This window comes from Panonychus citri, unplaced genomic scaffold (assembly GCF_014898815.1).
Source record: "Panonychus citri isolate SS breed McGregor unplaced genomic scaffold, ASM1489881v1 Contig00008, whole genome shotgun sequence".
In the NCBI taxonomy this organism is placed as follows: Eukaryota; Metazoa; Arthropoda; class Arachnida; order Trombidiformes; family Tetranychidae; genus Panonychus; species Panonychus citri.
This window is the reverse complement of record NW_026515413.1, coordinates 29,460-54,496: the sequence shown is the minus strand read 5'-3', so window position 1 is coordinate 54,496 and position 25,037 is coordinate 29,460. Positions and strand designations below refer to the sequence as shown.

The following is a 25,037-nucleotide window of genomic DNA, read 5'->3' as shown; positions in this document are numbered from 1 at the left end:
TATTCTCAGAGATAATAGTGCCTGTTTTCGGAAGTAAACATTCTCAAGGGTCTGAAGAGAGTCGAGTAATTAGATCGCCTGATTATGAAGCTGAGGCCGAGGTAACCATATTAACTTTTGATATTGATAGTATTGTTAAAAGTATCTTTCAGTATTGTTAAGTTGAGTATCGATAAAGTATCGATACTTTTTGGTATTAGTAAAATACTACAATGTACACTGCACACTTGCAACTGTTAAAGCAGTTTTTGGTTACTTCCACTAAGGCCATTTTTACAGCTGCCATCTAGTGAATTTTTAATTATAATTGTGAAAATTAATTAAATTAACTAATCCAATAGATGGTGACTTCGAAAACTGCATTGCTTTAACAGAGGTGTGGAGTGTATTGTCATTAATTTCTGTTATTTTGCCTCAAATCTTTGACTATCGAATCTAAAACGCTTGAAATTCAACCTCTTAGTCGTCGTTTTGACCAATATAAAGGCCTGAAATTAGTCACAATATATCGATTAATATTGTTGGAAAAATATCGTTATGGTTATATTGAAGAAGCAATAGTTCCATGTTGAAAAAGACTATTTGTACGTAAATAATTGGATTTAATAATTAGTATTGCAACTTCAACTTAAATTAAAAATTTAGCGTATGAATAGACTCAACCTTTTATGTTTCATGTAACCAGATAGAAATTTTCTTTTCTGTTACTTGTTTTTCACGATGAAAATCACAATCAGAATCTCTTTCCACTTATGAGGTTTGTCATCAACGACAATCTGAGTTTCATTTTCTCTTCATTTTTCTCTTCAGTTCTCTTGAAACGGTTTCTACCAATGTTGATAATTTCTGTCGTCAACCACAATTAGAAATACTTAGTCTTGAGTCAACACAATTTATTTCAATCAACCAGAATTTCATTTTTCTATTTTGTTTTCAATGTGATTCTACTTTGTGATTTTTACCTTTTCATGACTTGTTGAAGTAACAGTAAATCCATTCAATTCACATTTACCTCTTATTCTTACGTACAAGTATTCTGGTAGTAATTCAGCGATTCAACATTCTTGGTGACATTAATTTCGGGAGCTTGTCCCAAGTCCAATTGATTAGCGTTTAGATAAAATTGTCATGGGAAACCGTTCAATACGACGACCAATTGGGTGATTGGCAGGAAAAGGAACTGTACCATTTGCGAATAGATCGACCCATAAGAATTGCCGCTAATTTACCAAGTGGTCGGAGTATAACCCAAACAATGGCAGGAACATGACGACTGGAGGTCGTACGAAAGTGTCTCAGGCCACAAGAGCTCCATTGATCAGCTTGTTTTCGTGGTGATAGATTATTAAAATTACGATGAATGGAAATTGATTTATTTAAATCTGGATTAAGAAAAGAAAATCCAATTTAAACCATTGATTATGTTGTGGTTTCTATCTTCATATCAACTTACTTTGGTAAATATTTAAATTTCTAGTTGGTAATCTATTGCTAAATGTAAACTTGGAGGTTAAATAACGGATCAATTGTTTGATCAGGAAATTGAACAATCAAATGGAGACGAGCTCAGGTTCTATTAAGGGAGGAAACAGTAGAAGGTTATGTGAAGGTTAAATCTCCAAAGAATGCGTATCAAGTTGTAATCGGAAGTATTTAGGAAGATGCAAGGATTGGATCGATCGCTTTGGACGATATAAGTTTTTTCGATGGTAAAGGTAAGTGAGTAAAATACATTTCGATCTTTAATTTTTGAGCTAATAAGATTTTGTTTTCTCTTTCAAATAGAAGCGAATCCAGTAAATTCTGAAGCTATTTCAGGCGAATGCTCATTCGATAAGACTCTTTGTGGTTGGAATAAAATGAAATTTGGCCTCCAATTAGTAAACCAGGTCAACTATTATCATCGTCAGAAACTAAAGATTCACTTTTTACTCATAGAACTTCAATTTCCTCAATAAGTCTTGATGATCCAACATAATATTGTTCAAAAGTACTTCCAGTCTCATGGAGACTTGCAACTCCCAATGTATATCATGAAACTTCAAGATCATACCTTTAGAGCACCGGTGGGACATGTTTATTTTGGCCTTTTTAGTATTACAAAGTCTTCAGTTCCCAGCGATTCCTGGAGATGTGACCAAGGCTTGTGATAGCTGTTTGTTATCAAGACTTGGATGTGGTGAATCAACCACACTGAACATTTACCAGATCAGTGGATGAGAAGCAGCTTTGGACATTTATATCGCTTAATAGCCTACAGCAGGACCAAGAGCATCGACAATCAGAGACTCGAGTAAAGCGCTTGCGTTAAGCTTGATTTTTAGAGACTCGAAGATCACTTTAGTGCTTTGGCTAGGTTAAATTGCCTTGAATTTATTAACTTACAGCTCGACCAATTAGAACCGCTTATTTGATCTCACTTCCCGTTCAAATGTAAAACCAGAGACTGCGAGAAAAACGACAGAGAAATGAAAGACAGAAAAGTCTCTTTTTCGGCCATTGCATCATTTCAATCGATAGAATTGGCAGTTTTTTAGTTTCAGTGGTTCATCTTGATCCTCACTTTCAACCGTTTTTCTGTTTCTTAATGCGTGGAAAATTGTTGAAATCTTCTTTTCTGAAACGTTCCCATTGAGAGAAAGTGTCAAAGATTCAGGTAATAAGGAGGATAAAAGGTAAATTTCCAACTTGTAACTTGTGTATTCAATTTTAGTCTTAACCGAAGCTTAACCAGTAACTCAAAATACTAAGGTGAAGGTACAAAAATATTCACATCAGTGGCCAGGAAATTATGGTGATGAAACAACTTACTAGTACTGAGAATTGCAATTAACATTAAATCATCATCAGTATCATCATACTGTTGCATTTAGGATTCTTTTTTTGCTTTTCATCATCTTACCATGATGATTTGCATGGTTGGTTGAATTGGATCCTCCGGTAAAAAAAAACATAAGCCAATTACTTTCTCCATTGATAATTATGATTGTTGCAAGTAAATTGCAGAAAACCATCAGCATGGAAAATGTCACTTTCTAATTTCTGTTGACATTATAATTATGATCAGTTAACCATCGATTGACTATCAATTATTACCTCTTCGCATTTACAAAATGATCGAAATTTTTATTCCAACACTTGAGCTAACAAAAAATATTCCCAGATTGATTGGAATCGATAACAATAATGACTTTGGTAATTTTCCATATTAAATGATTGATATAAATTGATATACAGGGTCTCCATCAACTCCTGGCGTTTGAACTTTCATAACTCTCGATCAACACGCTCTCGACTTCTGAACTTTTGATTATGAAATCACTTCGATGTGGCCCATCCATTGGATTCAAACTCATGTTTCATTTGAAGGTATGATGCTCATAAGGCCTCATAAATTGTGAACTAATAAACAGCACTCTGTATATACGATTGATGTTCTATAATTCATTAATAAGATTCAAAATTTTACTCTAAATAATATTGATCGAAAATTAATCAAGGATTTTTTTTCTACCACTCATCTAGAGTCTTTCAGTCCATTTATTAATATAATACTACGATTTCAGCAGAAAGTTTATTTCATTGGGTTGCAAATATTGTCCCAAGAGTCGGAGGAATCAAATCGCGTGGACATTATGTCAATCGACAGAAGAATGGTATTTATATCGTTCTGTCTTATTGGTTGTATCTATCAGATGATCACTGTGACTTACAATTTCTTTCAGTTCAAGGTATTAACTGTAACTACCTATGAATATCCTACTCAAGTTGAAGTTCCTGATGTTGATATAAGGATTCCAATTTCTTATCTGATTAATATAAGTGAACTTTATCTGCGATATCCAAAAGAAATGGTCCATCTTTGTCAATTCGTCGAAGGAGATGAAAACTTAACAGTTAATACAGCAATTGAATTCCATGAGAGATGTTCAGACATTCGTTATGCAAGGAAAATGACCTCTGCCTTGTCATTATCTTTCATAGCCGTTGGTGATGTTGAACAATTGACACTTGATCCAAGTCAAATGGTTAAAAAAATCGCCCAGAAAAAACTCTGTTGGTTTGAATCAATCATTAGCTCGAGTTCAGTTCATGATTCTACAACTAAAGAAGCCGCAACTACTACTTTTGTCCCATTGGGAAACAACAACAACATATTTGGTTTTCCCCATAGAGTTAACATTGAGATTCATTGAAACCAGTCAACTTTTTGATTAACAACAATTAACAGTTAGATTGTTTTATATTAAATCAAAGGTCTTGTTTAGTAGGTTCGATTAATATATGAACCAAATTAATCGGTAAATTGGTTGACGAGTAATTAATTAAAAACATTAATTTTTCACCTATTTTTCTGGTCCAAGTGAACGATTGGGACCGACACTAATTTTAGTGAATTAGTTTATATTCACACGAAAGTTATATATCATTAGAAAGCTCTTAATTAGCTGAGCTGAAATATATATAAATGAAAACTCTAAGTTAATTACTTACCGAGATATGGACACAAACGTTTGGACCAATTACCTTAATTTACCAATTTCATCTTTTCCCTTCGGCTTTCCCACTCTTTCACATCTTAATTATAATTGATCAAGCTTTTGAATTATAATCCTTTTGAATGGTATCCATATGATGGTTGCTTGTCCTCCTTGCCTAGTGCATTTTGACCATCCAATTCTCTCGCTTCTCTTTGTGCTCCAACCTCTTCGTCTCCGAGTTAATCCTCTTTCTTTTCTTCTTTATTTTATTGTCCTAATGAGCTTGATAATCCTGAGTCCATTGATCGCTTCCAGGTCACTTCAACTGCCACTAATTATGAGTCGACCAATAACACAGTGACCAATTGTGGACATCTTTCTTTCTCTATTTAAACGAAACTCTTTACAATAAATTTACACACTAAGTTACAACAACACCACCGATAAGTTACCTTACTCATTTTTGTTTTGACTGCGCGTTTAACTGCTGAATCCTCACCGCGATTGTGAGAAGAGTAAATTATTACTAATTTAGTTAAATTGTGTCAATGTGAAGATCTCAATTAAACCAACAAACTCAATCTACTCCAGAATAGTATGTGTACAGTTCACAGATATTTCAACTCAATGAATATTTACCTCAGAATAATGTGTAGAAATAACTCTAAGCCGCTGGTAAGACAAATTTTCCCTACTGAAATGGAGGATATATGTGGAATCACCTTCCAGTTCAGGCCGATCTCACCTTTCGGCTTGAAGTTATCAGAGCCAAACAGTCAACTTACGAAGAATATTGAAAAATACATTGAAATAGAATATGAACCTGATAAATATCGACATATTTTCGCTCATCCAAGTCGTTCAATCTCTTCATCCTTACCAGCACCATACAGTACATCATGTGAATTCTATGAGAAAACGTCAACTTTTATCAATTGTGTTAACGAGCAACTAATCAATTCACCGGAACCAGAAAAGTGTATATTGAGCTCGTCAATTTTTCCATTCGGTTATTATCCTCAAGAATACAGATTTGCTGGTACTTTGTACTCGTTTTGTGATATCGAAAGAGTACAACAATTACGAGTCGAATGTGTTAAGAAAACTGTCAACCCAGAATGTCGATCAAACTCCATATCAGCGAGATTTGATCACCATTTTGAATTTACTCGAAACAAAAGTTATAAAGGTCTTGTTAATTTATGTTTAGAGAATCAATTAGATTTTGATACAATCGTTAAAGCTTATCCATCGAATACACTGATTGACTATTTGATCTACATGAGCAGTACTCTTGGTCTATGGTTTGGTTTCTCAATTTATGGTCAAATAAATGGTCAGATATTAGATTTGTGGGGCAAATTGAGGTTCACTTGGTTCAAAAAATCACGAAAAATTGTAAAAACTCGAATAACGATAATAGATAAATGATTAAAGTAAACTGATACACCATTCAAATTCTGTTCTTTCTAAATTGGAATTCATTTTGAAGCATTGAAGTTCGGGCGAGTATTCAGATAACTCGTTGTGTTGACGATCTTAGAATGAGCTGAACTATCGAAAAAAATAGAATAATAGTGAGTAGTTTAATCGCTTAGAAACTTTTGGTAATAAGAGTCATGTTAATTTAGTTGATCAATCAAATCGATAGCAAGGAGATAATGTATTGCTGATTTGCATTTATTCATTGGTGCAAAGCAAAAAAAGTTAACATTTAAATTTCTTTATCATTTAATTTCTGAATAATTAAAAACCTCCTGATTATTTTCACATATTCATCAAGTCCAATACAATGTTATTCATTTCGTATTTATTCAAGGATTCTGAAAGTTCAGAAGTTCAGTACAAAGATACTTTATATCTCTCTCTCTCTTTTTCTTGGAGATTCTAGTTCAATAACATCCCATTAGAATAAAAAGATTCTTTTGAATTTTCTCCAAATTTAGCTAAATCATTTTCCAACCGCAATTTTGATAATCTATCATTACGAAAACAGGCTGATCAATGGAACTCTTGTGGCCTGAGACACTTTCGTACGGCCTCCAGTCGTCATGTTCCTGTCATTGTTTGGGTTATACTCTGACCACTTGGTAAATTAGTGGCGATTCTTATGTGTCGATCTATTCGCAAATGGTACAGTACCTTACCACCCAATAAGAAGCAATTAATTAAACAATGGTTAATGTCCAACGCGGAAAGGATTGGCCTTATCCATTTTGTTAAGTTCTTTAACCTCATTTCGCTTCGCATGATCTCAAATGTTGGTCGATATGATGTCTCACATCGATCTAAATGGATATTCAGTAGATAATCCAATTCCGTACTTATTATATCATACAATTTAAATTGAAAAAGTTCTGAATGTTTTAATTTGACTAAAGATTCTATTAATATTAGATTATCAATAGATTAAAATTTTAAGGTAAAAAAAGACAGAAAATCATTTCAATAAATAAAAGTTTGTTTTATCGATGAGCTTGAAGTTTGTGATTTAGTTAATGATGATGGCGGGTGTTGATTTATTGTTCCTATTGTTAATCATCAAGTTCTGTGTGTCTGATTACACAAAAAAGTGATATTGCAAAAATCAGACAAACAAATTCGATGATTAATGTGAATCCATTCAAACCAAGAGCGATTCCACCTCTTAAATCGTAGAAACGACCAAGAACTCGACCACATCCCTTGATGTTATTGTTGGATTAAGAGAAAATAAGAAAACAACAAATTAATTAAGTTATTTCTATAGAAAAATAATCAATATAATTATATTATTACCTCTTGGTTAATGAAATTAGCTTGTTCTCGATAACATGAGACAGGAACTTCCAAACCATATCGATGGTAATCATTGAAGTTTTCAGCACCACAACATTTTAACTAAAAACAAATTACAAAATAGAATAACAAATATCAAGGTTAACAGATTAATCCTCTAGATTAAGAATCTCCTGTTGATTAACTGATTACAAATCGCTAATTACCTTTACTTGAACAAAATCAAGAAGCTCTCGAGATTTTTCACTGAATGGTCTTTGTTGAATTTGGATTAAAACTTGTTGAGTTACATAGTATTCCAACTGAAAAGTATTATTATTACATGATCATAATTAGGATAATGATCAGGAGGAAAAGAGAGAGAGAGAGAATCAGATTAGTTAAATCATGTTCATGTTGAACATTAATCGGAATAAGAAATTTCCTCTCGTAATAAACTACTAAAAGGTAGAGTAATCATCATGCACATCAGAATGAACCAGTTTCAAGATAATTAACTTAGTTATATTGTCACACATTAACTTTAGATTCCTTAATGATATTCATGGGAAATTCATGATAAATTTTCAGTTTATATGTGGGCTTGAAACTTTAGATTATTATCTCTAGAAGTGTGTTTTTGGGATAAAAATGCGTTTTCATCAACAATCATCATCATCAACAACAAGACCATGAAGATAATCAGATGAAACATTATCAACATGTATTAGCAGATGAAGATTATGATTATGAGAAAGTAATCTAATATTTATGGTTACTGATTATGTTAATCAGTCACATTGTATAATCCATAATATTTACAATGAAATTGAGTTAATCACTTTCATCAATCCATTTTGTGAGAAATGAAATCCAATTGGAAAGTTAAATGTTTACGATTAAGAAAATAGGATGATAACAATTTATCATTTTGTCAGTTTTTTCTATCAATTTAATTTGTCATCTTCATCTTTATCCCTAACATCCTAATTCCTTGTCAATTTATTCAGGGACATTCAGAGATAAAGTTCATTACATTCAGAAATTATCTTTGGTTATCTTTGTTTGTTTCAAATCAATTGAAGGACATTTAACTTGTCAATGAGATTTTGTTTAATTGTGTGACAACATCGTTAATTATTCTGATTGATTTGATGAATAATGATGATGACCATGATGATTGGATATTAGATACATACTCTTTCACCGAAACCATGAGTTGAAGCCAAAACTACACAAGCGATTGCAAGTCCAATCAAAAGGGCCATCATAAAGATGTACTAAAATTAGAAAATTGGAAAATTTTGTCAACTAATTATTAGATTATCAGATTGATAGGGATTTAGATTATTGACTTTTCTTTAATCTCTCTGCTTACCGAGCCCAATTTACATGTTGAATTTGTTAATGTCCCAATGCAGCCAATAAACGATAATATAACGATCGCTAATCCACTGAACATCATAATCCAACCAACGTTGATAAAGTTTTCGGTATCGATGTATAAGGTTGGCTCATACATTTTAGGATCGATTCTGAACCAGAGTCCAATTCCTATCAATGTCATTCCGGAACACTGATCAACAGATTAATAGTGATTAATAGATTAAGGATAACAGAAAAAAAATCAAGAGAGATTAAAATTAAAAAAGTTGAAATTCTCATCAAGGTTAATATGAAACACGGAAAAATATGATTATCATATTGATGGAAAGGATAAAATTTACATTAATCTTTTCATGACAATTGCAAGTTCCATTAATCCAGTTCCAGTTAACAATTAATGATTCAAAGAAAATCAATTTTAATTAATTGAATAAAATTAATTGTTAATTCTATTGCTATTCATGTTAATCGTATTAAGTTTTTTCAATTTGGTTACTTTTTCTCAATCAATAATCTTAATTTTATTTTCGCTTAATGATATTGACTTTTAATCCGATTTGAGGGGAAAACTTTTCTCAATAATTTTCAGTTTGATTATTGATCAGATTAATTAATTGGACAATTAAACTTACCCATAGGATAAAATTGAAAAATATTAGACAAACTTTAGCACACGAGAAGTACTGTACAGAGTAGCCCATTTCTGGTTGTTCTCTGTCACTTTCCTTCTCGTTGCAGTAATTAGTTGATTCTGGTATGATGAAAGTGATTAATTAACAGTCTAATTGTTGACCAATTCACTGGTGATTAGAATTAGAAAGTTTTTCTCTGGTTAATCAATTGAACTTTAAAACAGTTAATCCACATACAAAGGTAAACAAACTTGATGATTACTGTAAATAAGGAAACATATGATTTAACTTGTAAGTGAGGGACAATCAGTAAGTGGACAATTAAAACTAATTGTTCATTTTGTAAATCTTCATTTTTTTAATTACTAAGGTAAACAGTGTAAATAAAGTAAATAGTAATCAGTAGATGACCTCAACAATTAAGCGACAAATTGAATGAGATTGGAAAGTTGAAACAATAATGAAGAAAGTCAACTCACCCATGATTACGGAAATAAATTGTTACCTTAATTGTTGATTAACTAAAGGAGATTTTTTTTTATCCCATCATCGTTATTTACAATTAATTGTAAATCATGGTAAAAGAAACGGTAACTAAATTGCTAAATCATTGATTGACTCAGCAATTAACTAAATCATTGTTAAAAAATTCACTCACTAAATGAAATCAATTGTTGGGATTGACAATAAATCACAATTAAAGTTAAATTGTTGCAAAGCTGAAGACAAATTGAATCGATTTAAATTGTTAATTGATTCCTCGAGGTAAAACCCAAATCAATCAAATTAACTAGAGATTAATTAGATTAGGTAAATGAATTAACTACCATCAGTTTTAACTAAATTGTTCCGGTAATTATTAATACACTTTGATTTTTAGACAATTAAATCAATAACTTTCACTTTAATCAATGAAAAAATGAGTTAGTTAAAGTTTTAAGAATCAGATTAAAACATAATCAATTAACCATTCAACCTTGGACAATTAATTTAATCAACAACTAAATCCCAAGGTTAAATCTTGTTATTAATCAGTGGATTTAAATTGAAAATTTAACTAATCTTCATCATCTTCATGGACACATTTAAATCAAATAATAATAACAACAACAACTACAATCAAAACTAATGATAAATAATACTGTCAATTGTTGACAATTAAATCTGATTGTCAACCTTTTACCTTGACAATTAAATAAACAACTTTCCCAGTGAACAATTTAAATTGAAATGTCTCAATCATCATGTACAATAAGATGTGATTACAATAGATTAAGGAATTTGTTTAACTAAATTGTGATCAACTATTGTGATTAGCATAATATCAACATGATTTTCTGTCAATTGACAAACTAAATCAAATCAAATCAAAAATGTCAATCACCTTTATTTTGTTGAGGTCAAATACTTGAGGTTTAAATTGTTGAAACTTTGTGTTGACCTTTAAATTTTATCAATCGATTTGATCATTTTGATTGTTACAACTCAAATCAAATCATTTCCAGCAAATCACAAAGACTCAATTTTAAGTGATTTAGTTAAATTGTTGTGAAGTTGTGATTGATCAATAATTTGGTTATTAAGGTCAGATGAACAATTTAATTATTGTAATGATTAAGTATTGGTATAATTGTTAACCTTGTTGGACAAATTTCATTGATAACAATTAACTTTTCTCTTGACTCTCTTGATAATTAAAAAATGATTTTGTAATCAATTTACTATAAGAGGCAAATCTATTAATAATTAAATATTGCTAATTGTTGCAGAAAGTTAGTTAATTGTTGAGTCTGGTTGTTGAAAAACAAGTCACCATGTGATGAATTAATTGTAATCAATGATAATCAATGAAAACTTGATCCAATGTCAATCATAATTATATTAATAGACCATTATGATTCCAACAATTAAGCAATCGTTAATTAAGATATATTGTAAGTACTAAGTAAACAATTAACTCTTCTTTGTATTGTCTTTGTTTTTAGCCAATTTGAATTAAATTAATTTGATTCTATTCAATGATTTCTATCGATCCAACTGATTAACAATCAATCAAATTGAGTAATAATGATTAAAGTTGATTCGCTAATCAATTCATCGGGTTCCAAGTATCTTCCAATTAAATTGTATAAAGTAAATTATCAATTGTTATTGTTCATTGATTCGAGTCTCTTTTAGATTTCATAATTTTAAATGATCTTCATTAATCATTACCATGTTTAATTGTAATTCTTTTAATTATTATCTTTCTTTAATACAGAAATAGGTACAGATAGATTTTAATTAGATGATTTCTAACCGGTAAATCAAGTTTCATTCATGTTAATTAACCAGACACTTTTGGAAACTTTAACAATCTTCTTGATTCTGTTTACTGTGAGTTAATCATTATTACCACTGTTCCGTAGATTGTAATTAGCGATGTTGCAGAACAGAACTTTTTTTCGAGTCTTTTCTCCATGCTAACTGGTGTTAATTACCATGATGATGATGATGATAATGATGATGGTGATGATGGTGATCCTCTTTCTCTCTCTCTCTCTCTTCATTATCCTTTTCACCAAGACAAAGGACAAAAAACTCAACAAGAAAGAGAGAGGGAGAGAAGAGATAGTTTAATGTACTTTTGTAAACAAGAAGATTGGAAAAAAATTCCAGGCCTTAAACTCGGACTGAATTTAACATATATGAGCATCGATAAATGCCTCATAATCCTTAAACATGGGTCCCCATGGATTAGTGATTTCTAATTTTGATTGATGATCAGCTGGTGATAATTTGGTTGTTGTTTTTGTTTGTGATATTTTAATCTTCAGGGTTGATTCCAAGTTGGATACTGATGAAATCGCTATTGTCTTTGGGTTTGCGTCCAATTTGTGACATTGTGATCTCTCAATAACTGGTTCTCGACTGTTGATAAGAGAGAAGAAAATTAATTTTAGAATTTTTTTATTCCCATTCTAAAACAATCAGTTTAAAAGTTTTCGAATTGAGTTGTTTACCTGTGATGAAGATCAGATAGTATTAAAACTTGACTCTGAGCTAAAGGCATAATTTATATTAATTTCTCTTTGTTATTTGAGGTAATTGTTGTGTTTGTATTCAAGGTGAGTGATGACCAAGTGAGTGATTATTGAGGATTATGAGAGTTCAACTGTGAAATTTAATCAACTCGATTTAGATTGTACTTTGCCAAAGTTAATCAATAAACTTCCATACTTCCACCTTCAGTATTACCTGTAATTAGAAACAATTCCTGTAATGAGAGAGAGAGAAAGATGATTAGAATCTCAATAAAAGAGTGAGGTAATTCAAGTGAATGAGGTGAATTTGGGTGAGTTAGTAGGATGATGAATGGATGAAATTGAAACAATCAAGACAAATTGCCAAGAATAAAAATCAATCGATTGTTAAATTGTGAAGATTGTTGGAGGGAAACGGTCAGTAACTGAATCAATGGTTTGTCCAATTTTGTTTACATCGAGACGATTTATAACTAAATTAGTGCAATTTTCATGGTACAATCGAGTTATGATTTGAATGAGAAGTGAACAAATATTATCGATGATTGGGAAAATTATTGTGATAATTAAATAATCATAAAATTGAGTAAAAACTGTTAAAATTTAAAGAGATTATAAAATTAGTTTAGTCTGAAACTAATTAATTTAGTTGCAGGATTAAATTAGTCTACCTTAATGGTCAGAGTGAGTTCGTAATTAAAAAGTAATTTAATTATAATTGTGATCCACATTGTACCAGTTTTTTTAACCTGTAACTGGATTATTGTTATTGGTTCAATAGTGATTAGTATTGGGGGATAATAAAATTGTTAATTGTTGTTGATAGTAAAATGAATATAAACAAAACTTTGGAAAAAAAAATCAAATCTGATTTAAACAAGAGCAACAATCAACTTGATTAATTACTCTCAATCTAATTATTACAATAATCTGATCATGAAATCAATTCCAATTTTAATGTAGTTACAACTTAAGGCAACACATTAAATAGATACATTGATAAATTGTAATGATGAAATTTCATTAATCTTATATACAGTAAAAATATATAAACGTTCAAATTAAATTTAGTTAGGTTAATTGTTGAATTTTGATCAAATCATCGTTAGCAAAATCAGTAGACAATCAATAGTGAAAATCACTATGCTCTATCATGATGATGAAAGTTCATTTTCTAACGATAGAGTATTCAGATCGATTTGTGAGTGATTTATTTGGAACGGAATCAGGGAGAGATTATGAAAACAAGTGAGGGAGACAGAGAGGGAGCGAGAGGTGAAATTAATGATGATGACACTCGAAGTCCTAAATTCATTACAAGAAAATGATGTAACAATTGAATAACAGCCTAACGATAAACCAAAGTTGATTGGAAAAGTTTTAACTAATAATTTTTAGAGTATTTCAAGTTAACTGTTCATTGCAGGATCAAAGTCAACATCATAGTCAATCTAAAATTGGGACAAATAATAAAACCAAATTATTAGTCAACTGATTGGTAATGATGATGCAATAAAGAGTCAAAATGTATGAGAGAGAGAGAGAATGATAGTAAACAGAATAGATAAATGAGCTAATTAGAATGAAGCTTGATGAATTAATGAAATTATGAGGATGGTGGGTGGTGGAAGAGCAGGATAATAATAAGAATAAAGAGGAAAATAAACAAAAGCTAAAAATTTACTTCTTTTAAGACGATGATGATGATGATTATCTTGTTCCTTTTCTCCTCAGGGTGTGAAATGAATTTTGGTTAACACTCGAAGTTCCAAAACGTTACCAGAATTTGCTCGTCGACTTCCAATTGAACTGATCAGGTTAATCGATTGATTACCATGGAAAGACTGATACATGAACATAAGTAGAACATGAATAACATCAAGATAAACACGACAAGTTGACAGTTGACAGAGTTGAAAGAGATTATAAACAACAAACCAAAATAGAAATTAACTGTTAGAAAGTAAACAAGAGAAAGAACAATATTAGCTTTAGGTAAAGGTGATTAATCTAATTTTTATGGTTGATGATTGATAGAATTTAAAATATTCTCTGATTGTCTTGGATGATGATTGATTTGACTAATCACACAATTAGTGTCCTTATTTATATATGGGGCTCGCGGTGGATCAATTCAATTTAACGAGAATATAAACAAATATCTTAAATTTCCATAGAAAGAAAGAGAGAAAAAGACAGAGAAAGACAGAGAGAAAGGCGGGACTGGTAAGACAAGTGGATCTCTTTCCCTGATCGTCTTTCTTTTCTTTCTTTAATGAAGAAAAATTGAGAAAGTGGAACCAACCTTTCTCTCTCTCTCTCTCTTGTCGACAGTGGTTAATCCCTCGTGTTTTTAATTTCTTTCCCTCTCTTTTAATCCCTCATCTTGTCTTCTTATTCTGATGATCGTCCTTAAGCAATGAAGATAAAATTCTCTGTCTTCTGGTTAATTTTTCTCTCTTTCTTTCCACAATTAATTTGTCACAATCTCTCTCTCTTTCTCTCTTTCTCTTTCTCTTTCTCTTTCTCTCATCTATCACTTTCTCTCTGTCGTTTTGTCTCTTTCTCCACATGATGATCGTCCTTCTTCCTCATCATCTCCTCCTCCATCTTCACTTTCTCCATCATGGTAAACAATTATTTCTCTTGCCTCTTAAACAACCATCATGCAAGGTAAACATGACATCCGGCTAACGTGTGATCCCGCACATAGACACATAAACACATAAACAAACACCACCAAGATGGGTACCAATGTTTTCAATGACTATAGAGATATAAATTAGGATGATGATCACTAGAGAGAGAGAGAGAGAGAGAGATGACAAAAAATAGTCCAATGAGTGTTGGTAAGATTCCTTGGGAGATATGAAATGTTAACCATGCATCACACGACACACGAAAGACAATATCATCTCTATGAGTGAGAGAGAAACAAAACAAAACAACAAAATGAAAGAAAAAGATAAAAAAGTCAAGTGAAAACACCCGTAGATGTGAATATTGAGCAAGGAAAAGGGCGAAAATTATTTTTCCATGAAAATCAATCAAAGATGAAAAAGAAAAGAAAAAACAAAAGACAAAACTCACATGGATTCTATTCAGTTGTCATCCTGTTACTGGTTAAATTCACTGGTAAGCGAAAATTAATTTAATTAGTAAATAATTAGAATAAGAAGTAATCAAACCTTGAAGAGAAAATGAAAAAAATAGAGAAAAGAACAAATTAAATCCAAAATGGCGACTTTTCGCACTATTAGTCATCTTATTTTCCCTCTTTCTCTTTGTCACATTCAATTTTCTCGTTTGTTTATTTTTTCGATGTCTCATTAATTCACCATAAGTTTAGATGTTTATTTTTCTTTTACAGAATGTAACAGTGTTTTCCAAACCAGGAAGTTGATTAATTGTGATTAATTGGTTACAACAATGAGAGAATTTCAATTAACCACAATGTTAAAAGAAAACGTGTTTCTCTGAATGGTGACTATTGGAAGAGATTAACTGATGAGGTGCAATAAGAGGTAAACAATCAACATTAATTGTTTTCTTTTCTATTTTTTTTCTTCTCTCTTTTTGTTACTTTGTTCTATTTGTAGATGTTCATTGGCATTTATTCTTGGGATGAGTTGGAGAAAGTAATTCATTTGCAAAGAGATTAATCACCATAACGAATTGGAATCTGATGAACCTACTAAGAAGCTCAAGGATTTAATCGGTTTGGATTTCTCTCTTTTTCGGTTTAGTGACATTCATGGTGTTTATGACCTGTTTAGAATCACATTTACACCTTTAGATGTTGATGATGATGATGATTATCGACAATCATGGTAATCATATTCCGATTACTGGTGATGGGGAAACAATGATGATGATAGATCAAAATTCCTTAAATTTGCTTTATCATGATTAACTAAATTCATCCAGTTAAATCATCCAATTTACACTTACACCAGAAAAACAAAACACATCCTTGGTTTGTAAATCATAATATCTGAAAGGCTCTCGTTTACCAGTCAACAATTAACATGATGATGATCATAATCATAACGATATTTCACCATAATTCATGATATCTATATGGTGGTTACCTTTACTTTCCTTCAATTGGAACAGAAAATGGATCCAGACTTTAATTTTCATCCGATATCACAATTAACCTAAAACTCAACATCATTTTAATTCCTCTCTAGTTAAATTACCATTTAATTTTTTTAACCATCTCTAAGTGGAACTAATCAATTTGAAATGATTAATTCAGATGAACAAGGCAACACAACAGAAACATTTAACTCTCCTGAAAGGTTTGAAATCTATTCAGTGGTAACAAATTGTCTTCCTTTCAAACTTGCATACACTTTTATTCAAATTTGATTGTGGTTGAAGGAATTGACTAATTACCAAACCAATTCAATGTGAAACAGTTAATTAGACACGAAAAACGCATAACTGGCGATAGTGGTGAAAAAAAAGGAAGCGTCAATTGATAATAATCACAATTAACGGTAAACCCGAAAATAAGTAAACCAAAAAGGTAAATTAAAATAACCATTTAACCATAAAAAAAAGGTGATCATCAATAAACAATAATAATAAGAGACGATTATCATTTGATTCAAACAAAATTAAGTTTATGTTTGATGTAAATATATAGATTTCGATTTGTTGTTGTTGATTAGATTAAATTGCTGGTTAATACAAAGACACAAAAGGTTAATTTAACAAAAATACAAGTTGATTGGTGTACATAAATTAAATTGTAAAATTGAAAAAAATATACACTCATCTACGATATTATCAAGATTATCATTGAAGAAAAACTTTTTTCAATTGTTTCAATTAAACTCACACTGAGTGTAGTATGTAAATTATTACTATTAATTGTAATTAGCTAATTGTGTGAATGTATTGTGAAGATTTTGGCAACTTATTTGGTAGATGATAAATATTATTATCACCGTTGTTTTTTTTTCTTGTTTCTTTTGCATAGTTAATTGGATTTCCAGGTAATTCAGGTAGGATAAGTGTCGTTGTTTGTGATGAATTGTAATGATGATAATTGGTCCATTAAGTTGATTGATTGGTCCACTTTCCAAAAAAAAAGAGAGAAAAACAAATGATTGAGAGGAAAAGAAAAGTATCAGCAGCAAGAGGAAAGATACATAATTGTGATGAAATTAATGTAGTCAAGAAGACGAAGTTTTTTTCAGGTAGAAAATGATTAAACATGGAAGAGAATAAGATGATAAAAGATAAAAGAGGAAAAGGAAATGCTGAGAGAATGAGAGAGGAGGGCGAGATGATACATGTTAACTAAATCATTATACAATCAAATCAGTAAAGAGAGACAACGAACATTAACTCGTTGATTATTATCCTATTAATCTAATCAAATTAATCCTCAAAATTTGTAACATGGTAAATATTAGACGATAAAAATATATTAATCTGCTCTTAATGAAAATAGTTTGATTCCAATTGTTGGTTTAAAGTTGATTAATAACAAGTAAATTAGGTCAATATTACTTGTGAAAGTTTCGTTTTGTTTAAATTGTTGTTTGTTTTTTTTTTTCGTTGTCGCTGATTATTGTAATGGGATGATTAATTGATTACTTGATGAATAATTAATATCACTTCGTTCGTGGTCCGGTTCGGATTCGTAGTAATTGTCTGGGTTAAATTTTCTCTGTATTTTGTTGACCACAACAAGTTGGTCCAGTAAATACTTTGTGTCTTTGTAAGAACCAAGAAAAAAAAAATGTATCATTGGATAGATTTTTAAATTGATAATATGATTGATCCTCTCTCTCTCTGGGTGTAACTGGCTTTTGAATTGATTTAAATTAATTATTGGTGGTGATGTTCATTTATCCGTCCGCTTATTTGCAATTAAAAAAGTCTTGAAGGTTATCATGGGAGTTTGTGTTTTTCTCATGTTTTGCAAGAGATGATGTAAGAAGATAAAATAAGAATTGGTTGATGATACAAACAATTTCATTCGATGGTAGAAAAAATTGTTCATAGTGTACATTTTTCAAGTTAATTCTCTTAGGCCAGTTTAGAGCTGAATCCAGTTTCGCTTGTGTCTCTGGGACGGAATTTTTCACCTTCTTCTGAAAGTGAAGATCTCAATTCTTTAACCAATTCCCTGAAGTGGAGTGAGTCAAGATTCTTGGCCAATAGATGAAGAATAAACCAATCACCGATTCGAGCGTGATCTAGAACTTCCCGAAGATGATTTCGATCCGCGATTCTTGCAGCAGATCGCAGGTAAAGATAACGGAAATGAGGGAAAAATATGATTATCATTCTCTCAATGATAACCCATCCAGAGACAACAGCTAAGATGACAAACCAGAACCAAAGGAAAATGTAAATCTTTTCATTGATGATATTCAAGGGAAGAATACAGAGAGAATCGTGTTTCTGTACATCTCCTGATGAACCGTATCGATGGAAAGTACATTTAGTTACTCGAGGGAAAACTTTAACCATTGGATCAATTCGTTCTTCTGGGTCCATTTCACTGTATCGAAGGACTTCAAGGCCATAAGTCGAAAAGGCACCACCAAGAAAAGCATCGACAAGGTACATTTGGAAGATAACATTGAGAAAATTGAGTATCTCACAAAAGACAAAATAGTAAAAATAAGAATCATGGTATCTTAAATTGGTCTTCAGGTAGTGGGTTAGAAGAGCAATTTGTTCCGATCGTTCACCTGAACCAAGAATTGGATTATTTAATCCAAGAACAAGTGATCTTAATCTACCACCTTCCCAAATTTTCCACAGGTATCGAGGTACATAGAAGAACATGGCTTGGATGAAGAGAACAAAACAAACCCATTGGTAGTACTTATGGTACACCTTTTTCTCTCCGGGCTTATAATTATCCACTCCTGGAGCAATTACATCAACACCAACCTGTTTGGAGAGCGCATTGGGCAAGGTAAATGTTGAATGGATCCAACAAAAAGTATCCATCACATTCTGAGGAATATCATCCCTCTGAATACAGTCTATGGGATCACCGAAATATTGTCTACCAGTAACCAGAATACTGGAAGCAACTAAAAGGATAACCGTTGCCTTATAATGTAATCGAAAAGCATTATTATCAATGCAAACTTGATCTAATTTTGTTATACTTCGAAGTGAACCAAAAAGATCGAACACCATTTTCGTCCAATTAGATTATACCCTGTGTTTAAAATCTATGAAATTGTTGTGAAATAACAACAATAATAATGTTCCTTGTCTTTATGAAAGTTGCAGGGGATTGTTTAAGCTCGTTGAGATTGTAGATTGAATGTTAATTGTCTCTTGTTCCTGTTAAATTGTTAGAATGATTTCCGTTGATTGTTTATTCTTTCCTTGTTTTTGTTATTATTACGATATAAAATAAACAAAAGCTTCTACTTTCCAATTGAGTTGATATTGACTTGATAACGATCTTGCCAAAACGATGATTATGATGATGGTTTGAGGACAATTATTCAAAATGTTGATCTTGACTTAGTTCTCTCAGTCTTTTGAATTGCTTTTTCTCTTTTGTGGTGATTAATCAGCAGATTAATATGATGTAAAAGGATTTAAGGCAGTGTAAGTGATAATCTGTGCGTGTAGAACTGTTTAAATCACAATTTAAGTTTTCCAACTTTTGATTTAAATTTAAATTTGAATCCAATTGTTTAGAGTTAATTGTGTGATAGAAATTTCTTCTTGTAAATTAATCCAAAACTATGAGCAGGTTCAGTTAATTGGTCCCAAGGCAATTTAGGTGAAAATAATAATTGTATCACTTTTCAATTTAAGGCACTGGTTGATTTATTCTGATCACTAGATAATCCAAATTTTAAAGGTGAAAATTGTAACAATAAAAACAGTTTTGCGGTTTTATGGAAAAACGAATTGTTGATTATGTTGGAGATTAGAGTTGATAAAATAAACGGTGACGATGATGGTGAAGAAGATGGTGAAGGTAATAAAGAAGATGATGATAAGCAGAAAATATATAGAAATTGATGGAGAAAGAGAAATATAAAGGAAAAGAAATAAGATAAAAAAAAATGATTAGTAATTTGCTACTTTTCTCAACAAGTTAAACATCTCAAGGTTAATTATAACTGACACTGATTAAGTCAATAATTCATCATCATCATAACCATCAAAAAGTACAAATGATTAGCACAAATTAATCATTGGGTATCAAAAGAAATTAATCCGAGCAAATATCATCGAAAGAGAGAGAGAGAGACAGAGAGAGAAATAAAAATGGAGATGAAAACACAGGAAATGTAAAAAATTCTATTTGTTGTTAGGTGAAGAACATGATCAAGGTACACAAATAGAATTGGAGAAACAAAGAGAATTATATTTACCATGCAAATTAACTGATCACCACCTCCACCAATCAATGAGTTTAATTTAATAATTAACAATCTAATTTAGTGTAGACAAAAAAAGAGAAGAAAAAAATATGATCAACAAAACCAAATAAAGAGAAACAAATTAAATCACAAATGGAAAAAGAGATTAACAAGAGAGAACAATAATTCAGAGTTTATAGGGAAAACACACACAATCAGAAAGAGAGAAACGAAAGAAAATTATGATGATGATTAACCAGAAATATATGGAAATTAATTAATCCAAATGAATTATAATCTAAATGTTAAGTGACACATTCAAATAGAATTAAGAAAATTAAAAATTTACCATAATTTAAATTGTCGATTAAGTCCAGAGAAAGTAACACAAACACTGAAAAAAAAGGCTACCAAACATGTAACATGTTAAACTAAGAGACGATTGAATTAACGTTACACAACAAAATCTCTCGTCTCCCTTTTCTCCCTCTTCTCTCTATCTTCCTCTTTCTTTTTCAGTCTTTCATTTTTTCCCCGTTTCCCCCTTTTATCTTCCATCTTCCATCTTCTCTCTCTCTCTCTCTCTCTCTCTCAGCCTCCCCCTCCCGACGTTCCAACGTTTAACTTTTATTTTTTTCTTTCTATTTGATTAAGTAATAAGTTCGCTTATGTTACTCTCTCTCTCTCAATTTCTTTACAAAGGATTTCTTGTTCTCTCTCTCTCTCTTTTCATCATATGGAAAAGATGAAGATGATGATGATGATGAAAAGCGGTTCTTCGTAATTATCATCATTCTCTCTCTCTTTAGCCTTTTAACTCAAGAAAACTTATTCGCCATTTTGATTTATATTCATTTGGACTCTGCCTGAGATTTTCAGGCCTAAAGTTAAATGAAAATAATTCACTTGTTATCAATTATTAATCTGTTACCAATCATTACCATAATTAATTATAATCATCTGAAAAATAAATCGTCATTAATTCAATTTGACAATTAATTTCATCATAATTGTGACTCTCATCTGGTTCATTCTGGTTAATTGTTGGTTTTAATTTACATTAAAACAAATAATTTATCAGATCAACTGATGAGATTGTTGATTTAATTTTGATTTCTTTTTTAAATTGTTTTCAACTCAAATTCAATTCTACTTTAAGATGGGACATTGAATTACTTTGTTGATTCTTGATGATGATCATCATCATCATGATTATGATGGTAATAGTTTCAAGCATCATTTATCATCATGTTCTTGAATGGGAAAACATGAAGCAACAAGTTTTTCCAGTCTCAGTCAATGGGAAACAACATTTACCATTTTTTTCACTGGGCAAATGATTAGGTTGATGATGAAGATGGAGATTAGTTCACGAGTCTTACTTTTTGTATCTTCTTTAAATTTTCATGGTTAAATCGCTATTCATCAGTTAATTACTTGAAATGATTAAAATCAGCCTGAATTCAATCCTCATCATTTAACCTTCTCTTTTCCTTTCGTCCTAAACCCTGACCTGAAAGGGCTTAAGGTAAGTTGATTAACAGAAAATACAATTTCTTGGTTTACTTGATTTTCTGGTTATTGTTGTTGTTGTTGTTGATCAATTAATTGAATGGGAACAATTATCCTGAAAAAAAAAGATGAAAAAAATTAGCAATCATCTGTTATAGTAATTTGGTAAAAAGTAAACAATTTATCTAACAATTTATCAACAATTTATTTCCAATAACAATCAAAATTGATCCAAACGTACATTTAAATGAATTTTTGATTGATTGAAATGTGAATTAGTTTTATCAAACTAAATCAGGTAAATTGATTCAAGGTAAAAAAAAGTATAAGTTAAACATATCAAACCTTTAACCAAGAATTAAAAATAAATCTTAATCAAATTTGTAAATTAATTAACTGCTTTGATTGAAGTTAATTGAATTTTGTTCCAGACTAAATTAGAGGCTTCAATGTGCTTGTATTTCCATACAAGTGAAAATTACCAGAGGAAAAGTTAATTGTAAATGAAGAGTAACAGATTAGTTGATTGCTCGTTTAATGGAACAATGATAAAAGAACATTGTGTTTTTCTGTAATTAATATATAGTAATTATTGAGGGAGAAGAAGAAGAAGAAGAGAAAAACAATTAACTAAATCAACGAAATGAAAGAAGAAATAAAATATTAATAGTAAATAAATGGTAATTCAAGTAAACAACAAAACCCTAAATTCTAAAATGCTTATAGAATATAAGAGATTGTGTAAGATGGAAGCAAAAGAAGAAGATGAAGATGAAGATGAAAGGTTCTCAGGTCAATGGTCATGTAACTAGTTGAAAGAATGATGATGAAAAGAGATTGAGGGAGAGGGAAAGATGAAGATGAGACAAGAAGATATTTACCTGAGGCTATATTTAACCCGGTTGCAAGTGATTTAGTTAGAGAGAGAGAGAGAGAGAGATGGATTTTTATGGGTAACATGTACATACGCCCAACCAGCCGGGAGAGTGAAAGATGATGATGATGATGAAAAAGATGAAGATGAAGATGAAGATGATGGTGGAGAGAGAGAAAAGTAAGAAACGATGAAGAAGATTATGTTGATGGAATAAGACAGTATATTCTAAAGTTGTTTACTACCCACGGAGAGAGAAAAAAGAAGAAGATGAAATAACAATTTTTCTCTAACGATGGCGATCAAAATTTGGAAAGATCAACATGAAGGGCAGAAAAGATTTTAATTAGGCCGCCATTTATTTTTCTCTTTCTTTTATTCAAATTTTAATTCTTTTCTACACCAACACCATCTATTGTCGATTCCATTCCCTAATTAATCCTTTTGTTCTTTTCCTTTAATTGGATTAGTTAATTAATTGTTTTTCTCTCTGTTTATTAATTAATTTCTTTTAATTTTCACTTTTCTTTTCTTCTCGGTGTACTAGTAACTTACATTATCCATGTTATCATTTATTTCTTTTCTAATTCGCGTTAACTGGTTTTCTTTTTAACTCTTTCATTTTCTACTTTTCCCTTGACTTGATTTTTCTTCCACTTTCTCCTTATCCAATTCAATATTTTTCCCTCTTCTTTGGTGTTTACCTTTTTTAATACGAGTTTTTTTTTCTCTTTTTCTCTGAAATTCTATTATTTTCTGTTATTTTTCTTCTTCTAATTGTTTACAATTCTATTATTTCTCAACATGATGACAATATGCTTATTTTTGGACACTTGATTTCCTGTTGTTTGGTTACTTGTAACAAGTTAAATTTAAAATTGACTCTCATTTTGGTAAGAAGGCTACTGTTTATATCTCGTAGGTATTAATTGTTATGGAGGTAAGAATATCTTTACATTCATTTAGTCATCATGGTAATTATCTGATTTCCAGTAGAATTGGTTGATTAGTTTAATCGTAATTTATTGGATTTTGTCTCTATATGTTTCAAAATTGTATCTTTACGAGATTCTAACAATGTTTACTGACTTTCCTTTTTTTTCTTTCTCTTATCTTTTTTTCCAAGCTCAAAGGATAATCTCATGGATTTATTTACTTAATCATACCTTGGAATCAGCATTAATTTAATCTTAAGGAATCAGGATGTTAATTGATTAATTCCTGATCAAAAGGAAAATCAAAGAAACATATTGATATTTATACACACAGAGAGATTTTAATGTTAATTCACAAAGTCGCCGAAAGATTTATTCACTCATTACAATAATAATAATTCAGCATTAATTTACATTAATGTAAAAACGGGTAATCAACGATTTGATGACAACCATGAAGACGAAGAGGGCTCATTATATGAAAGAAAGTCGTTAATTCCAACAAGGTAAACCTTTTTCTTCTTAATCAGTACAATTTAATTATGACATTTACTCTCAACAAAACTACTCAAGGTCTTGGTAAATCCTTTAAAAAAAATTCACTCTGCTTCATTTGTTGGCCGTGATCAATAGATTATTGAATAGGAAGATCAAAAATTGATAATTTTGGCCATTCAATTTTTCTCTGGTAGTTTAATTGATTGATTAAATAATCGTTACAATCAAACATTAATTGTTCTAACAGCTAATTGGATTATCTTTCTTTTTTTCTGATTACAGGTTGAGTCTAGTTAGGTGATTTTCAAGTTGTTTTCTCTGGTATAAATGATCCCTATTCTTGGTTTTTAATTGTCTTAACTTTGCTGGTAACAATTAATATCTGATACTGAGTGTTGATTAACTAAATGAAAACAGGTTAACTATTAATGTTTATCTAAAAATCAGACTCTCAAGAGGTTTTAATATGTTTTATTCTTGATGTTTAGATATACAATCGTAGTAATCAGTCTAATCATCACAATTAATATAATCAATTAATACGACAATTAACCTTGCTTTTGATCCGTT

General features: G+C 30.7%; 3 protein-coding genes and 2 long non-coding RNA genes across 9 annotated transcripts; 2 read left to right on the top strand and 3 right to left on the bottom strand.

The window, feature by feature from the left end:
* The first annotated feature begins 663 nt into the window (after nucleotides 1–663).
* Nucleotides 664–4,196, top strand: LOC128389255 (uncharacterized). Its single transcript, XM_053348799.1, has 4 exons — nucleotides 664–1,715; nucleotides 1,786–3,369; nucleotides 3,526–3,656; nucleotides 3,726–4,196. The coding sequence occupies exons 2-4, from the start codon at nucleotides 3,327–3,329 to the stop codon at nucleotides 4,194–4,196; spliced, it is 645 nt and encodes a 214-aa protein (XP_053204774.1). The 5' UTR covers nucleotides 664–1,715; nucleotides 1,786–3,326.
* Nucleotides 4,197–6,297: 2,101 nt separating this feature from the next.
* Nucleotides 6,298–10,164, bottom strand: LOC128389244 (tetraspanin-1-like). The gene is made up of 6 exons (XM_053348791.1): nucleotides 9,257–10,164; nucleotides 8,617–8,814; nucleotides 8,438–8,518; nucleotides 7,466–7,561; nucleotides 7,260–7,361; nucleotides 6,298–7,165 (listed from the first exon to the last, which is right to left on the bottom strand). The coding sequence occupies exons 1-6, from the start codon at nucleotides 9,323–9,325 to the stop codon at nucleotides 7,016–7,018; spliced, it is 696 nt and encodes a 231-aa protein (XP_053204766.1). The 5' UTR covers nucleotides 9,326–10,164; the 3' UTR covers nucleotides 6,298–7,015.
* A 1,310-nt stretch (nucleotides 10,165–11,474) lies between these two features.
* Nucleotides 11,475–15,580, bottom strand: LOC128389317 (uncharacterized). 2 transcript variants are annotated; one of them, XR_008325445.1, is made up of 4 exons: nucleotides 15,370–15,580; nucleotides 13,964–14,232; nucleotides 12,259–12,512; nucleotides 11,475–12,166 (listed from the first exon to the last, which is right to left on the bottom strand). It is a non-coding gene; the product is annotated as an uncharacterized LOC128389317 (long non-coding RNA). The 2 variants fall into 2 exon arrangements; XR_008325444.1 differs by lacking the exon at nucleotides 15,370–15,580 and having other exon boundaries at nucleotides 13,964–14,816.
* Nucleotides 14,824–17,435, top strand: LOC128389327 (uncharacterized). Of its 2 annotated transcripts, XR_008325447.1 has the most exons (3): nucleotides 14,824–15,414; nucleotides 15,629–15,803; nucleotides 15,879–17,435. It is a non-coding gene; the product is annotated as an uncharacterized LOC128389327 (long non-coding RNA). The 2 variants fall into 2 exon arrangements; XR_008325446.1 differs by lacking the exon at nucleotides 14,824–15,414 and having other exon boundaries at nucleotides 15,593–15,803.
* On the bottom strand, nucleotides 16,889–23,324 carry LOC128389284 (innexin inx2-like). 3 transcript variants are annotated; one of them, XM_053348851.1, is made up of 5 exons: nucleotides 23,042–23,324; nucleotides 22,506–22,729; nucleotides 22,031–22,275; nucleotides 20,661–20,721; nucleotides 16,889–20,118 (listed from the first exon to the last, which is right to left on the bottom strand). In XM_053348851.1, the coding sequence occupies exon 5, from the start codon at nucleotides 19,456–19,458 to the stop codon at nucleotides 18,328–18,330; it is 1,131 nt and encodes a 376-aa protein (XP_053204826.1). In that variant the 5' UTR covers nucleotides 19,459–20,118; nucleotides 20,661–20,721; nucleotides 22,031–22,275; nucleotides 22,506–22,729; nucleotides 23,042–23,324; the 3' UTR covers nucleotides 16,889–18,327. The 3 variants fall into 3 exon arrangements, with proteins under 3 accessions (XP_053204826.1, XP_053204819.1, XP_053204833.1); XM_053348844.1 differs by lacking the exons at nucleotides 22,031–22,275; nucleotides 22,506–22,729; nucleotides 23,042–23,324 and adding an exon at nucleotides 20,998–21,132; XM_053348858.1 differs by lacking the exons at nucleotides 20,661–20,721; nucleotides 22,031–22,275; nucleotides 22,506–22,729; nucleotides 23,042–23,324 and adding an exon at nucleotides 20,998–21,141.
* Nucleotides 23,325–25,037: the final 1,713 nt, after the last annotated feature.

Coding starts and splice junctions, on each gene's coding strand:
- LOC128389255 (XM_053348799.1), top strand. CDS start 3,327: ATGTGGCCCATCCATTGGATTCAAACTCATGTTTCATTTGAAG. Junction 3,370..3,525: donor AACTCATGTTTCATTTGAAG/GTATGATGCTCA, acceptor CCACTCATCTAG/AGTCTTTCAGTCCATTTATT. Junction 3,657..3,725: donor TGTCAATCGACAGAAGAATG/GTATTTATATCG, acceptor AATTTCTTTCAG/TTCAAGGTATTAACTGTAAC.
- LOC128389284 (XM_053348851.1), bottom strand. CDS start 19,458: ATGGTGTTCGATCTTTTTGGTTCACTTCGAAGTATAACAAAATTAGAT.
- LOC128389244 (XM_053348791.1), bottom strand. CDS start 9,325: ATGGGCTACTCTGTACAGTACTTCTCGTGTGCTAAAGTTTGTCTAATA. Junction 7,362..7,465: donor TTGATTTTGTTCAAGTAAAG/GTAATTAGCGAT, acceptor ATTTGTTTTTAG/TTAAAATGTTGTGGTGCTGA. Junction 7,166..7,259: donor CTAATTTCATTAACCAAGAG/GTAATAATATAA, acceptor AATAACATCAAG/GGATGTGGTCGAGTTCTTGG.